The sequence below is a fragment of the Thalassophryne amazonica genome, chromosome 20 (assembly GCF_902500255.1).
Source record: "Thalassophryne amazonica chromosome 20, fThaAma1.1, whole genome shotgun sequence".
Lineage (NCBI taxonomy): Eukaryota > Metazoa > Chordata > Actinopteri > Batrachoidiformes > Batrachoididae > Thalassophryne > Thalassophryne amazonica.
In genome coordinates this window covers 51,943,142-51,960,405 of record NC_047122.1, presented here as the reverse complement: position 1 = coordinate 51,960,405, position 17,264 = coordinate 51,943,142, and the positions used below count along the sequence as shown (strand labels likewise).

Below are 17,264 nucleotides of genomic sequence, written 5' to 3'. Positions count from 1 at the left end.
AGCATGACTATACTGTTACTTTAGCACAATCTTGACACTTCCGGAACACCTCCTAGTGATCTCACAGCATTTGCAACAATGTTATGGGTTCCCAAGAAATACAAGGGATGACAAAAAGTATATCAGTGTTAGTGGTAATTAAAAAACGGTATTTATGAACATCTTGAAAATCCTGCCATGGATAAAACGCAACCACTGTACAATGATGGATTGTGCTGTGTCATCATCGACACCCTCCCAGTCCAAACTTTTGCATTGTCCGATGCGCATCCCCAAAAGTGGGAATGGGTCTTTATGGGTTTGGGTTTACTGTGCATCAAATGACGAGTCCTTCCATGGGACAAACATAAGTGTATAAGGGGAAGAGGTGAAGGTAGTGTACTCTGAAACGCAGGGAGTGGTGGCCAAGTGGTTAGTGTGCTTGGTTTCAGTGCAGAAGGCTCCTGGTTCAAACCCCACTCCTGCCAGATTTCTCCATGTAATGTGGAGTTGAGTCAGGAAGGGCATCCAGTGTAAAACTGGTGTCAAATCAACATATAGATCCTGCTTGGATCTGCTGTGGCGACCCAGAGTGGAAAAACAAGAGACTTACTCTGAAATGCACTTGAATATGCACTTGTTTTTATATGAGTGGTGATGCACGCACAAAAGTAAGTTTGTACGCACAAAACTGACATGTCCAAAACAAGAACAGTGGTGCCAAATGCAATAAATTATTTTTAAAAAAATATTTTTTTAGGAATTCCAACTCTTTCTGCACTTTTACATATTTAGCTACATCAAAAAGTTAATCCAGCAAGCTGGCCTGTTGTGTTCCTGAAATAATATTTTAAAAAGGTAGAAGTTGAAATAAAAGCTATTGTTCACCTAAATATTTTAGTACTTCTATCATCATTGTTGAGCTAAAGGTCTATAGTTGATGATCAATAATTTTCCTGAAATTTTAAAAGGTTTTCTATCAGTTTGTATAAAGTGACCGACTTCTTTGTGATATATTCAAATGGAATAATCTTTAATGGATACGTCATTTAGGAGCAGATCGTTCTAGCACACCTGTTGGTCATAAAGCTACAGGTGGCAGTTTTCAGGATGCTTCACCTCGGTGTCTATGGATTATTTTTTCTATGAACTTTTTGATACGAGTGACCTACATGTTAGCTTTCGGGAAAAGGTGTGTAATATGACCCCTTTAACATTTGTTATTGTTTTAGGGTCTTGTAAGAGAAAGAGAGAGTTTAAATATCCCTGTAGTGACATTGTAGTTTGACACTAAAAGGACTAGTGATTATTGCAAATAAAAACTATTTCTTCTAACGTTTGTAGCTCATTGAACTATACTGATGAAGGAACTCTAACTTTACTATTTTTTGCAGCGTATCAACCCATTGGTGCTCAGAGTTTGTACGACTCCGCCTGTATGAGACGCCAGTCCATCACAGATTACTTGTCCAGATAAGGCCGGTACCCATTTACAGCTGGGTGGTCGGGGGACGATACAGATCAAGTGCCTTGTCCAAGGATACAGACAAGTAGTGTGACCGGGATTAGAAACCGAATCTCCATGTTGGTAGCCCAACTCCTTGTGTTGACTGTCAGACTTTCATAGTTTATACGTCTACAGCTGAGAACGTCATACGTGATAAATGTGTCTAAATGTCTGCAGCGTTGCATAGTTGGCTGAGCCAACAAACGGTAGGAAATGTGGTGTTGAAGTAAATATACCTCTGTTCTGTGTCACAGCTTTCAAACTTGTGGTTTCCATGACTGTCTTTCCAAGGCCCTCCTACTTGCCCTCAACTTGTTTTAGGAAACATTCTTTCTACAGCCAACAAGATGCAGGACTACACTGTCCCGCTCTGCTTTTACTCTTTAAGCAATGGTAAAACAATCTTCTATGACATTCTACTCGCTAGTCATAGTCAGTCGTAAAGCATCCAAGGTCTGGTTGATTTAAAATTCCTCAAATTATGTACAGTAATACCCAATAATATTCAGGAGTTGTTCCAAATGAGAGAAAATCCAGACAAAAAACCTAATAAGATGAACTAACACAAAATATCACAGTATTACAGTTGAAGTTGTCAGTTTATGGATTAACTGATAAGAACCTGAAAATGTGAACCTCAACAAATTAATTAAAAGAAAAGTTTAAGAGCTGCACAGTAAACCGGTAGACCGAGGAGCAGAACAAGAAGATTCTGAAACATCGTGGATCTGGATCACCTCCAAAATTCAATGGAGTCTTCCACGCCCTAATATCTATCTGTGGTGTGAATGTAGTGAGAATCCGTGAAGTAGTTTTGACGTAATACTTAAAAGCCTACATAAAGTGAGATATTGATCCAGAATGTGGATCCAGATACCGGTCACTCCAAAATTTAATCGAGCTTTCTGTGGCCTAATCTCTATCTGTTGTGAAAATTTGGTGAGAATCCGTGAAGTAATTTTGTGTGGTTTTTCTTTGTTTTTACATAATCCTTCAAAGCCTATATAAAGTGAAATTGTGATTCCGGATCACCTCCAAAATTCAGTGGAGTTTTCCATTCTTTAATACTGCATCTGTGGTGTGTGCAGTATTTTTGAAGTAATCATGCTAACAGACAGACAAATAAATAAATAAACACTGATGATTTTATTACATCCTCGGCGGATGTAAAAAGTTAACAACTTTCTGCTTTAACCCACCAGAACAGCTGTAACGCTGTAATGAGAATAATGCTGGAACTGCCCAGTGTAAGACCACAGACAGACGGCTGTGAGGCCTACGTTTCCTCTGAGTGCCCTTACTTTTTTAAATGCGTTGTTTCAGTGTCTATTGGGCATTTCTGGGTGAAAATATTAGTTTTTAAAACCAGTATTTTAGTGAAAAAGTGTATAAGATGACTCCTTGAAAGTATTTGCTGATTTTTGTCTGTAATGTTTCAAAAGCATCTTTGACATTCGGATGCGGTCATGTCTGCGTGCAGAGACAAAGAATAAGGCACCAGCATAAGGAAGTGATTCAGGCCTTATTATTGAAAGCTGCAAAGCATTTTGTACTTAATGCTCCCCGAGGCTTCCAGTTCAATTTCTCCTCTTTGGATTCTCAAAAAAAAAAAAAAAAAAAAAAAACACCTAATGGCTCAATAGCGCCTCTCTGTGCACTCATCTTGTGTGTGCGTCTTTGTGCAGTGCACGAGCATTATCTCCCCATGTTAAATTAGACTTAATACCTGGATAAGAGGACGTGCACTGTTTGCACAGTTGGTGCACACTGATGGTTCACCTCACACTTTTTCCTGCAGAATTAAAGGCCCTTGTTAGACCTTTTGAAGTTTTCTGGAGAATTAGCAGACGAGGACGATACAGTAGAGACAAAAAAGCAATTCAAAGACAGGTTTTTGCTGTTGTGGAGGGAATTCTTACTGCGCGGTGTGACGCCTGCTGAAAATATCAAGGTCTGTGTTTGTAGGAATAAAAGAAAAGTGACAGCTTGAGAGAATTTGCAAAGTTCAGTCAGTGTCAAGAGCACAGTCAGATTAAGTGCGAACCGATTTAGGGATTCTACTTAATCTACTTATTAAATATTCTCACGATGAACGTGAGAAGTGAAAGTCTGTCTGAGATACAAAATCTTGCGTCTTCATTTTGACATTACAATGATTTATCTATGTAACTTTAACAAGCTCACCACAAGAACCTACATAAAACATTCTCACATAACAGAATAAATAATTATTTATTATTACAGTTCTCCCAGAATCCTTTGCTGTGAAGTGAAGTCCTCCTGACTACTGCTACAGGCACGAAGCAAATAGTTTCCCTCCTGCAATTTTATTTTAAAAATGGGGTCACATTATTTTTACTGGATATGAATGGTCAAGTGATTAAAGCGGTGGGCTTGTGACCAGAGAATCCTAGGTTCAAATTCCTGTCAGACCAGAAAATTAAGAAGGGCTCTTGGGCAAGGTACTTAATCCCCAAGTTGCTTTCAGTGTGCAGTTGAGCGCCTTGTATGGCAGCACCTTGACATCAGTGAATGGGCAAATGTGAGGCATCACTGTAAAGCATTTTGTGCAAGAAAGCACAGTATAAATGCAATCCATTTTCTGAGTGAAAGTTGAACCTTAAATCATCTTTAAATAGGGTCCATTTTAAATAATCTCAGAAAATACTTCAGTGGAAAATGTCAGATATGAAAATGACTTGGTTTCTAAAAGCTACTATGACCTCCAAAAGTACTGAAACATGGGAGACTTTTGGGTTAGTTTGTTTTGTTTATTGTTTTTTATATAATGAATACAAGACAGTTCAGAATTTCAGCTTTTATTTACATCTAGACAGATTTAACAATACAAAGTATCAGTCCTTTTTAGTGGTCTGTTACAAACATATAGCAAAAATACTGGAACATATGACTGTCACGTTTGTTCTTCCCCTCATGTGTCCTGCTCAGTTAATTTTGGGAACAGTAAAAAGCTCTGCGTGTCTACTCTTGGTTTTGGCCTTGAGTTTCATCCTTGAACACTGCAAGTGATGTTTAAAAGGATAAACCAACGTGAAGCCGGTTATGGAAGAAAAGCCATTTTGAAGCTGAGAAACAAGGGAGGCATTAGAGCTGCTGCACAAACACCGGGTAGAGCCAAAACAACGAGGGGACTGTACACAGCAGGTGTATCATTGACCTGACATCAACACTGACCCTCGGTCTGCAGAGACACGGCACGACTCCTCTGTAAGACTCACCACAGACTGCACCTGACAGTCTGTAAGTCCCGGTGAGCTCTCCGTCAGTACACAACCCCCTCAGGTTCCAGTAATAAATATTTCTTCATGGCAGGTGGCAGAGGCAGCTGTGGCACAACACCGTGGCAGAACCCATTACTGCGGCAGAACTGTCCCAGGTGGGCCCGGACGGCACACCTGGACAGGTGCAGCAGGGTGCGAGGGCTGTTGGTACAAACGGCAAACAAAGAGTCGTAGAATTCTTTGTGACGCTGCGAAAACAAAAGAGAGAGTTTAGATGGCCGCGCGCGAACATAAAACGGAAGAAAGTGATTTTTAATCAGTCATGTTTTGAATAATCTCATCAGGTTTTCTGGGCAAACAACACAAAATGATGAATAGTAAATGTCACATTTTTTCAAATGTCTAATGGCTGTTGAATTTTGAAACCTTCATTTACGAATTTCTCAATGTGTATACATGTAAGTGTCATGATATTCTAATTTAGTTTGCTAAAAACCACAGTGTTGTTGACAAAAAGGAATTTAGTGGTGATTATTTTGCCAAGGTTAGGGTTTTGAAAGCTGAAAGCCTTTTGTTCTTTATATATATATATATATATTTATACACATCTGGAGAGGACAAGTTGGGACATGCCTATCTCGGCTTTCAGTGCTTACCAGTCGAGTGAGTATAAGAGAAATTGTGGAGAGCTGGGCATGTCCCAACTTGTCCTCTAACACTCCGAAACAGAGGTGTTCCTTTGTCTCGCTTCATCGGCGAATCCGTCATGACGCACAAAGCCTCCGTGCGGCTTTCCATGACAAAATCTCTTGTTAAAAGTGAAATCTGCCGGAAAATGGCTGATGTCCAGCTCTTGTGATAACCAGAGAAATTGCTCACGACGGTCCTGGCTCCACACAGCGATCCGTTTAGAAATGATGTGGTGGTTTCTGCCTCTCGATGGCGGCTCGGAGTGCGGCGCGCCGTGCGCCATTGTGGGCCGTCCTTAAAGCTGTAGTAACACTCCTTATTCTCTGTGAAGCCCGTAAAATTTTCACCGAAAGCCAGATAAATTTTTCGAATGGTTTCCAGCTGCCTGTCTCTAACAGTTTCTGAAAAAATTCTGATGGAAAAAAAGCCCAAATCATTCCGCCATTTCCTCGCAATGAAACAACAACGAGAGGGGTGGACCAGTGCTCACTCAAAGCCTGCCCACCGTCGAATGACGTAACCGACAGGCGTGGAAAAACTCACGCATGCGCACGAAGGTTCAAGCTTGGCTGACGTAAAAACATATGAATCAAATCCATATATTTTTTGCATAAAATAAAAAGGTCGGATACTTTTCTCACAGACCTCATATATATATATATATATATATATATATATATATATATATATATATATATATATATATATATATATGTTACTTTTTTAGTTACTTATACAGTTACTTTATTAGCAGCTGTTGACAACTTGTAACTCATAAGTAATGTAACAAATAAGGTAACTAGTAGCCTAACCTGGTTACCTGGTTCAGATTGAGTACTCAGTCTTAAACATAACCAAGTTAGATTACAAGTTACTTTATTAGTTACATTCAGCAGCTGCCAAGTTATCCGCAGCTGCTAATAAAGGTAGACTTATGCACACGGCTCAAAAACAAAATCCAGAAATGACAACAAAATTACAAACTTCTTGCAGATTATTCTTGTTTTGTTGGTCATTTGGATTACCATCATGGAATCATTCCATAAACTATGGATTTGGCCACTAAAAACACAATTAAACCTGATCTATACATAGCTATACAGTGGGGAAAATAAGTGTTTGACCCTCTGACAGTTTTGCAGGTTTTCCCACCTACAAAAAATGGAGAGGTCTGTAATTTTTATCGTAGGTACACTTCAGCTGTGAGAGACAGAATCTAAAAAAAAATCCAGAAAGTCACATTGTATGATTTTTAAATAATTAATTTGCATTTTATTGCATAAAATAAGTATTCAACCCCCTAGAAAAACAGAGCTTAACAATTGGTACAGAAACATTTGTCTGCCATTACAGAGGTCAGATGTTTCCTGTAGTTCTTGACCTAGTTTTCACACACTGCAGCAGGGATTTTGGTCCACTCCTCCATACAGATCTTCTCCAGATTTTTCAGGTTTGGAGTATCAGCTCCCTCAAAAGATTTTCTGTTGAGTTCAGGTCTGGAGACTGGCCAGGCCACTCCAGGACCTTGAAATGCTTCTTACGGAGCCCCCCCTTAGTTGCCCTGGCTGTGTGTTTGGGGTCATTGTCGTGCTGGAAGACCCAGCCATGACCCATCTTCAATGCTCTTACTGAGGGAAGGAGGTTGTTTGCCAAAACGATAAAAATTACAGACCTCTCCATTCTTTGTAGGTGGGAAAACCTGCAAAACTGACCGGGGGTCAAATACTTATTTTCCCCACTGTATTTGAATTTTGTCTCTTTTTTAATTCAAGATGGCTGCCATCCTGGCTTCTAAAAATGGGGGGCACTTTATATCTTCAAAAAACAGATGTCCTCATCCATGCACAGCTTGAATGAGCTCAACATGTTTCCCACCGTGAACCTGATAATTTTTGAGAGGCCCGATGTGGTGCCCCTTTGAAATGGGAGGACTGAGTGTTGAATTCAGATAAATGCTTTCTTTTTTATGCACTTAATTACTAGAGGGTTTAAAAAAACAAACATTTCATTCCACTGTTGACCTGGAGTTTGACTGAACACACCTCGTAGCAGTCATCAGGAATGGCGGCTCTCCACTTCTTCGTCGCTTGTATGTGTTCGTAAGAGTTGACCATAATTTCTATTACTCCGGGGAAGCTGTGGCAGGACTGTAGGACCTGCATGTACATGTACATGATGTCAACACTGAGCACATAATACAACAAATATATACACACACCATAGGTACCCCAGGGGACTACACAAGCTGAATTAGATTTTTATGTTGTTTGTTGCATATATTTGCATATTAATGAGACAAAGTGAGATTTCACATCTGTCTACTGCCTCTTGGTACCTTGTGGAACTGCGGCGGGTAGACCCGTGCTGCGTTAAAGTTGAGCAGCAGCTGATAGCAGATCTCATGCGCAGCCATCGGCCTGACATCAGTCACTTTGATCAGATACTGAATGGGCGCGCAACCGTTGATGTCCATGAGGCGCGTGTCCGCGCCGGCCTCCAGCAGCATCTGCATCAGGACGTGATCACAGTTCCAGGCTGCTTTGTGAAGAGCGGTTTTATGGTCTTCTTCCTGGAGGTTGGGGTCTGGAACAGTTCAGCGATACGGTAGGAACTAGCCTCAAAGTTTTCCGGGGTAATCCGTAATCACAGCATCTGTCGGACACTTACCTGCTTTGTAGTCCAGCAGGATGCGACAGACAAGATGGTGATCTTGATTGTAGGTTTGATCTTTGGTATCAAAAGCCCAGAAGGCCGCCGTCAACAGGGGTGACTCCTGGAAAGAGTTGAGAGCATCCACAGAAGCTCCGTGGGCCAAGTACAGAGCCACCAGCTCTGGAACGCCGAATCTGGCTGCTGTGTGTAAGGGAGTGTCCTCGTTGTTGTTCTGGCTGGGCATGTTCACCTTCGCACCTCCATCAAAACAAAACAAAAGTGATTATTTCCTCTTCAAGTCCTTCAATCAAGTTTTGTTTACGCCTCTTGCCATTTAAATTTTTTTTGTTTACAAATTTGTGTTGCTACCAATTTTTCATCCAGGTCGAAAAGAACTAATGCCATCAAGATTACAGTACAAAAGAGCACCGTCTGGAGATTTTGTCAAAAACTGTCCATTGAAATTTGGTGAGGACATCTGGTCATGGAAGCTTGGACTTGCAACCAATTTTTGCTCCCCCAAAGTGCAAAAACTGGCAATTTTCATACTTATAAATTAAATGCTGAAAAACTCTTCAATATCTTTTTTTCTGTAATTTTGCATGAAGATTTCTTGGGATGCTGCCTACCAAAAAAGAAAAAAAAAGTCATTGTCTGTGAATATTTTTTTAAAGCCCCCCCCCCCCTTTTTTTTTTTTTTTTTTTTTTTTTTTTTACAATGTTCAAATCATTACAACAAATCTGTTTGTTTTACTAAAATTTGGTACAGACATTTCTTGGGTAACTATCCAGTCACGGTACACTGGAATTTTAGACGGAATCTCTGTAGACCCTCCAGATTGTACATGCAAATGATCTCTTTAATGCCACTCCCCCTATAGTTGGTAAAAAAAAAAAAAAAAAAATCATTTTTCTTTGCCCAAAAGAAAAATTTATTCTGAAACTTGGTCAAAATATTGGACTGATATAGATTTCAACTAGATCTCCGTGAAGATGCTCACAAAATAATAGTGCTCCCCCCATCCCCATGCTAGTTGTTTGCATGTGTTGTATAGCAGTATTAGTATATCCTTTTGAGATATGACGTATTAGGCAAACAATAAAAGTCCAGTTATCTCCCATTAAAGATGTTGTACTGGAATCATTTTCTTTCCTGTACACCTTCACATGATGTGCACCCACTGTGTTAAGTTTCATTGAAATCTATGAAGTGGTTTAGCAGGAGTTGCACTTACGAGGTCAATATCATGTGATGCATCAACTACACACAACGGTCAAATTATCTCCACTTTAAAACATCAGTCTGACAACATTTTCCTTCATGCACATCTGCATATGGTGTGCTACTATTGTGTGAAGTTGCACAGAAATACACTGAATGGTTTGGGAGTTGCGCTAACAATAGACATAGGTGAAGAGAGGAAGGGACAGCCTGGACATGTACCGTGTATCACAGAGTGGATAGATAGATTGAAAGTCCATCCCCTCCAGACAACAATCTGGAGTGGAGGTTATCGTTTCACTGCATCGCCTTTTCCACACATTGTTTTATCTGTCCACTCATCGCCATTCACGCATCCGTCCCACTGTCCCGTCCCACACACCTTTGAGGATAAGTTGCTTGGCGCAGTCTACGGACTCCCTGGTGATGCAGTAGTGCAGCGGTGTGTGCCCACTCAAAGACAGGCTATTGATCTTGGACCCGTGTGACAAAAGTAAGGCCACGCAATCGCTGTTGGAGACCTCGCAAGCCACGTGCAGCGGCGTCTTCCCGTTGGGCATGCGGTTGATGGCTGCTCCTTCCTCCAGGAGCACCAGTGCTGTTTCAAAAGCGTTGTACATCATGCAGACATGGATGCCCATTGCCCAGGACTTCTCCAGTTTGTAACCTGGGAGCCAATACCCTGTTGAAGATGAGACAACACCTTTCTATTTGTCAAATGGTCTTAATTATGGGTCCTGGTACTTCTTGTCTTACTATGAGACTTGATGATGACCAGTGACATAAGATGACAACTAGATAGCTTTGGTACGAGGTCTCTTTGAAGGACCCTTAATACTTCGGGACACAAAGATGAGCAGCAGCTCTTGCTTTGCGAGGGAACCTCAGCTATGATGTTTTGTTTTTCTTTGGCATGATCCAGCATGTAGGTGTCTCATTACTGAGGACCCCAGTACCTGGTCAAGGCCAAGGCAACACCCATTTTTAAACTGACTGCAACTACTTTCGAGAGATGTGGATGGATTGGCTGTTTGCCTGGTTGGCTGTCATCCAGGACTAGGGATGGGTATCAAGAACCGGTTCCTTTCGGGTATCGTTAAGAAATGATTCGATCCACCGACATCAATAAGCTTTGTGCTTAACGATTCTGTTATCGGTCCTTCAGAGTGGCCGTTGTTTAGGCGGGTGTTTGTCAGGAAAATGATAATTTCTCTACATTGATTACAGACCCTGCAGCGGGTACTTAATCAACTTTTCTGCAGCGCGGCTTTGCTTTGAACCTTGAACCAATCGAAGCGTGGTTCGCAGATTGAAGCAATGCTTCGGTCGATTGCTTCGTTTATTTCTTTCTTTCGCTTAATTTCCCCCCGCTAAAACCCTAAAGAGCATACGTCTGTGAGTATTATTTACCTTTTCTATTTTAAACCGACCTGTTATGGTCTTCTGAAACAGTTGATAGATGTATTTTATAACTTAAAAACGGGAGCGATGCTAAAACGTTAGCATGTCTATGGCATTTTCAATGTTAAAAGTTAGCATTTAGCAATTGCAGCCGTCATCACGTTTGGGTGCATTTGTTTTCAAATTGTAATGTTCCTTAAATTTATTTTTGCTTATATATTAATAATCTAATGATTATTATATACAATTTTAGAGAAAGAGACAAAAAGAACCTGAATAGAAACAACAGAAAATATATAATATCAACTAACATAAATAAATAAATACATACAGAAATAAGTGTTTCCTGTGAACACCTAGTGACTCTTACACCTCCATTTCATCCCTGTCTTATTTAAGTTTAATGACAGTTTTTTTCCGTCAAACCATATTTTCAGTTTGTTAATTTATTCTTCAGTGATTTCTTCCAGAACTATCTGCCAAACTAGAAAACTGCTGCATCCTAGTAAGAGCAGAATACTACTGGAATGAATTTGAATAAGGAAAGTTTTGTTTTTTTCTCACCTAAATGGATGCTGCACTCACTCCAGTTTATTGTCTGGAATAGTCCCAGATTTCATTTCAGAGCTTCTAGAATTGAAACATTTTCGTGTGGGTGGTGTTGGGGGGTAATTTTGGGTTTCAGCTTTTTTTTTGTTTTTCACCACTTTCATCCCTGAATATGTGAAATCGTGAGTCACTTTTGTGCAGATTAAAGTTACTAACTGGGACTCCTGTCTTGTTGCGAGAAAGAAACGAGAATCATCCTCCGTTCTGTTCACACAGCTCCAAACGCTGCGCGGCTCTCTGATGAGTCAAGATAGAACGATAGAATTCAGTCTGAATTAATAACTTCAAAGTGAAACAGTTTTGTTTATTTTTATTTATGTCCAGAGATCAAGGATACAGTGACTAATTTCACATTTATTTACTTTAAGACTCAAGGAAATACATAGAAAACCTGTAAAGCCTACTTTTAGTACATAATTCACGAGGTATCGATAAGGGAATCGATAAGGAATCGGATCGATAAGCAGAATCGATAATGGCACCGATATTGATAAAACCTTATCAATACCCATCCCTATCCAGGACCCAAGACAGTTCCATGGTCTGGTGCAGTGACGCACAGCACCAGCGCACCAGAAACTAAAATGTTACCTCACTAATGGAGAAAAAAAAAGACAAAAAAAAACCAAAACCCTATATATATATATATATATATATATATATATATATATATAGATAGATAGATAGATAGATAGATATGGCATAGAATAAAGAATGAGCCCACCAACAGTAGATAGTAGAAGCTTTAACCTTAGTGGATGTTTACTGCCACCTAGTGGATGCATTGTAGAACTATTCAAACTACAGTGTTTACCATGCATGCTTTTCTTTCTGATTTATTTCCTCTGGCCTCCCACCTACCTTGTTTGTATGAAGCCAGCACCATGCTCGGGTCATCCACCTCCAGCACCGTGTCAACGTCGAGGTCGGTGGTGAGCAGAATCCGGAGGACCTCCTGGGCATCATTGGCCTTCAGGGCCTCCAGGAACCGCTGCTTCAACTGTCGGTTAGCCAGCTGTCTGGGACTCAGCTCCTCCATGGCTGTCCTGACAGAAGGACCTCAGCCAAGTACTCGCACCGCCAGTCCAGCTGGCAGCTTAGACGCAATTATTAGCGTTCTCAACACAGCATGGAGGATACTGGAGATGAACACACAGATGGTGATAATGAAGGTGTCTAGCAAACCCACAGCGATGGGCCTCCATGATGTCAGTGAGAAAGGAAGACGGAAATGACTCAGAAGCAGCACGACAACAAGTTGACAGGAGAGGGCTGGTGAGAAATGGGACACCTGAGGGGGTTTTAGGACGAGTATAAATAGAACAGGAAGAGGTGGGACTGGAACACTGGCTGTAGTTGTTTCTTGGCCAGTCAATCTGGAGAGGTGTCCACTGAGGGAGCAAGTCCCACCACTAATGATTCCTCTGAAACAGGGTCCTTTTACAGGATCTATTTTGTTGCTGTTGGTTTACCAACTTGTAACCTCCAGGTAATGGTACTAATATGTCCACTATCCAAACCAGCCCAACAATTTTACTGTTTCATAATGGCCTATTTATCAAATCACGAAATGTATCCCAAATTTTAATCTAATCCACGATAGGCCGTTTTCACAAAACTTCATCAAAAGATGGTTTATCACACGCTGGCAGAGGTGGGAGTAAGCATCATCAAGTCACTCTCAAGTCATGAATCAGCAAGTCCCAAGTCAAGTCTCAAGTGTTTGACAGCTTACTTGAGACTTGGCTTGGGACTTGCAGACGGATGACTTGACAGTGACTTACTCCCACCTCTGCACCCTGGGTTTTGCAGTTTCCACGGTTTTAGGGATCTGCCCAAAAATGGCATGGTTTCTATTAGAATCCACTATATAATCCAATTTTGGTGGGGAAAAAAAAATCTTTAAATTCAGTAAAGCTCTGTCCTCACATTCCCAGATATGCATCCCAGAAGGTGAACATGACAAACCTGTATCTGAAGATTGTGGATGTTCAAGAATGTTCTAGCACAGAAGTACTTCATCTTCGTCTCAAGTCAATCAAAACTGTGATTAAAAGTTTTGGTGGGTTCCTCAAGATTTTCAGTTTTCAGACTGTGAGCTGTAGAAGTTTAAAGGTTTGGGTAATTACTGTTTGAAGGTTTTCCAAGGTATGGTTTCAAACTGTGATCTTCCAGGATCCATACCCATGAAATGGGGAGCAGAGTTTAACAATAACTCAACGTAACTCAGTGTGACGTGTCAGCGGAGAAGCCTTGAGAGGACTGAATTAAATGTATTATATAATTAAGAAATAATGACTGAAAGGAACAATCAAAAGCAGCCATAACATCGTTCATGGCCTGTTTATTAAGTGAGGGATCGCTCAGGAAGGCGTGCTTAAGGAACAAAATCAAACGGTGGACAGTTTACTCAGTGTGACAGGTAGCTGCCCTTTCAAACTTTTCAAAATTAAAAAAACAGACCATAGTCATAACAAAACAAACAAACAAAAAAGAGCAAGAGAATAACAGATTTTCAGAAAGTAAATGCATGACTCACATTTTGCAATTATCATATGTTCTCTGCGTACAGAAAAAACAAAGGTATCACAAACCCTTCGAGACTCAAATGTTTGCCATTACCTGCCAGGAGCAGCAGGTTCTCATCCACATATAGTGGTTAACCTACTAGTAAACCTACTAGTGGGGCAGCATAGCAAAACAATTGTTCATTTTGTGATAAAAGCATGGTATTTGGCATACATATTCTAAATTAACTAATGTTTATTTTCAGATATGGAGCCATCCTGGAGCTGACCTAATGAGCTACAGGGGTGAATAAAGAATTACACAGGGATCAAAATTTAAAATGCTCCAATCAAGTTGAAAACTAAACAACATTATTTGTCTGATCATAATGATTCCAAAAAGGTATAATTTGGACTATCTATGACTGAATTCCATGGACTTATGGAGTAAAAACAGCAAAAATGGTGACGGTCAGTTTCAGTTTGTACAGGGGTCAAAATTTAAATTAGCTCCAATTTTGGTAAAAAAAAAATGCAAATTATTGGTTAATAGCATTTTAAAAAGGAATAGTTTGAACCATCTGTCATGCTTAGTTGTCATGTTACAGGGTAACATATGTCATACGTCATAGAATCCAATGGACATTGACCTTGTTTGACCTTTACTTTGGAGACCAAGCATTCAACACAGTCAAAACTATTCCATTTATTAATCCTTTTATTTCAATGAATAACTTGCATCACTTTTCAGCAAAATTGGAGCAACTTTAACTTTTGACCCCTGTACAAACTGAAAATGATCTTTGTCACCATTTTTTCTGTTTTTACCCCATAACTCCAGAACAGTCAGTCATTGATAGTCCAAACTATACCTGATCAGACAAATAATGTTGTTTAGTTATCAACATGATTGGAGCATTTTTAAATTTTGACCCCTGTGTAATTCTTTATTGACCCCTGTAGCTCATTAGAGGTCAGCTCCAGGATGGCTCCATATCTGAAAATAATTAATTAATTAGTTAATTAATTAGTTCATTTAGAATATGTGTGCCAAATTCCATGCTTTTATCACAAAATGAACAATTGTTTTGCTATGCCGCCCCACTAGTAGGTTTTGAATCAAGCCAGGAAAAAAAACAAAAAAAAAAACAGAAAAGGTCCAGAATCATGTGTTGGCTCAGGCGTGACCTTTGCCGTCCAGTAAACTGCACGCACACGGGACACAACAGAATACAAGGCTTCTCCAGGATTCTTACAGCATATTGCTTTCAGTGTTTTACCACACATACAAAAGTCAAGAGTGCAGTCTGTGTATGGACTGACAGGGTGAGGGTATTCACAGAAAGGCTCAAGTCTTACAAAATATTTCATAAGAATACATCGGGATCGCGTTTTGGAGTCTGACCGCAGTAGCACTATCGGCATAGAAGAAGAAGAAGAAAATTACAACCACGAGCGGGATGGGAACTTATAATGACCCACGCCTATGGCAGGGTTCCGGCGAACTGTCATGTGAGTGCATGTTCTTAGTTTTCTTCAAAGCATGCGAAGTTCAACCCACCTACCAGAGGATGGCGATGCAGCTACTAAAATGGTTCAAATGTATGTGTCAGTGCCCTTGAAGTTGTTCTCACTTTGCAATCCCAAGTCAAGTCATTCCAAACCTTTGTCAGTTCGTTTGATGACGTTCTGAATCAAAATCACTTTTAATAAACAGGTTCAACTATTTTGGCAAAAGGAAGTAATAAAATTCTGTATAAATTATTATGATATGTTAACACTCTTATTTTGTAGGAATTATCATAAACTATAGTCGGTTGCTTTATTAACAAAAAATAAATAATATTAACAAGTTGGTGTGACTGTTATTACACTGTTATGACACAACAGTACACCAGGCAGGGTCCTGAAGACGAAATGGGACAAAATGTCCAAAGCTGCCTTGACTTCCAACATGGTGACACTGCTGTTGCTATATTTATTGCAAACCTGCGCAATGATTTTTGGGAATGATAAAAAGTAATGCAGGAAACTTTTCGTCTGTCTGTCAGCTACATTATCCTAAAACATATACACCATAAAGTACATATGTCCAAAATCCCATCAAAAGCATACTTTTTTTAACTCACAAGTAAAACAGTATTTCCGAACCTGTTCTATAAGAAAATTTTAACTAAATTAACTGTACCTACTGTAGCACTCTCGACAACGCTATCATGTCTTACCTTCAAGACTCATCGTGGCTCTACGAGGCAAATAAAAATTTTACACATTTAATGCAAAATTGCTGACCTGATTACTGTCTGTTTCCACCCACAGTAATCTCAGAAAATGTTGACAGCTCATATCTAAGGACATGGCTGTTTCGTATGTTGTAATTAAGGGGTTATAAAATGGCTAAAAGCAGGTTAGAAGCAGAGCCGTAGCAACATTATGCATATGAGCAGAAGGGGTGGGGTTTCATTTTGTCATGGACTGGTAAGTTACAAATTCATGACTACATTGTACCTGAAGTTTCCAACAATCCTACCAGTTCACTGGGGATGTCCTTGTTGGGGTTCGTATGCTGAGAACTGCTTTCGTACTGTGTGGTACATGTGCAACGTAAGGCGCGCTGGACGAGCCGGCGCTGAGGCTGAATTTACAGTGTTTGCACTTTCAGTGTCTCTCCACGTACTGATAGACCTCGTTTCTCCAAAGAAACGTCCCGCCGTTTCAGGTCCCATTGAAATGTTCCAGTGTTGTCCGTCTTCAGCAGTGAAAATAAGCAGCATAGAGACACCGTGTGGTGTGACGGGAGTATTGCCTCATAATTTCCCCAAGTGTCAAAACAGTGGAGTTTCCGTTGATGTACACAGTCAAACGGAAGTCTGTCATAATGGCACGTCAGACATGTTTGTATCTGTATACGTACATTACGTCTGACAAGTCCATCCATAATGAGATGAATGTTTCACTGGATATTAATAAATAACGCAATGTACAGGAAAAGAAATCAAGAAAATAAATAGGATTGAGTAAATGTTAAAAACAAACAAAAAAACACCGGTTGGTGTCGAGTGAGGCAATGATGGGGCAGCATCCTCATTTTGGTTTAATTTGCTTGGTCGCGGTTGGTCATGATGCTCCTCCGCTGACAGCTCATGAGCAGGTGTCCCTCAGGGCTCTGTTGTAGGGCCCCTGTTGTCGTTCTGTTCCTCCAGGTGCTACAGGTAGTAGCAGTGCTACAGTAAAACGTCCACTGGTCTAAGAACTCGCCTCTTTTTGCTGCTGTTCCAACTCTCTCCTCCGCAGCTTCTCACGCTGTTTCTCCAGTTTTTCTCGGTTCTTCTTGGCTTTCTCCATCAAAACTTTAAGCTCTTTAATTTTTTTCTTGATCAGGGCGCGGTCCTGGGAAGAAGTGACACCAAGGGCCTGCAACATACAGACATACCAAGCACAGCTCGGCCTGCATG

General features: G+C 40.3%; 2 protein-coding genes across 4 annotated transcripts in view; both read right to left on the bottom strand.

Moving 5' to 3' along the window:
- Positions 1–4,372: 4,372 nt before the first annotated feature.
- asb4 (ankyrin repeat and SOCS box containing 4) lies at positions 4,373–12,528 on the bottom strand. 2 transcript variants are annotated; one of them, XM_034160854.1, is made up of 6 exons: positions 12,164–12,528; positions 9,675–9,974; positions 8,086–8,328; positions 7,754–8,001; positions 7,461–7,574; positions 4,373–4,976 (listed from the first exon to the last, which is right to left on the bottom strand). In XM_034160854.1, the coding sequence occupies exons 1-6, from the start codon at positions 12,339–12,341 to the stop codon at positions 4,770–4,772; spliced, it is 1,290 nt and encodes a 429-aa protein (XP_034016745.1). In that variant the 5' UTR covers positions 12,342–12,528; the 3' UTR covers positions 4,373–4,769. The 2 variants fall into 2 exon arrangements, with proteins under 2 accessions (XP_034016745.1, XP_034016746.1); XM_034160855.1 differs by lacking the exon at positions 7,461–7,574.
- Positions 12,529–15,061: 2,533 nt separating this feature from the next.
- Positions 15,062–17,264, bottom strand: part of ppp1r9a (protein phosphatase 1, regulatory subunit 9A) — a 139,200-nt gene continuing 136,997 nt past the window's right edge. For both annotated transcript variants that reach the window (XM_034160178.1, XM_034160179.1), the window contains one exon: positions 15,062–17,223. In XM_034160178.1, coding sequence (XP_034016069.1) covers positions 17,056–17,223 — 168 coding nt within the window. In that variant the 3' untranslated portion in view covers positions 15,062–17,055. The remainder of the gene's footprint in view (positions 17,224–17,264) is intronic.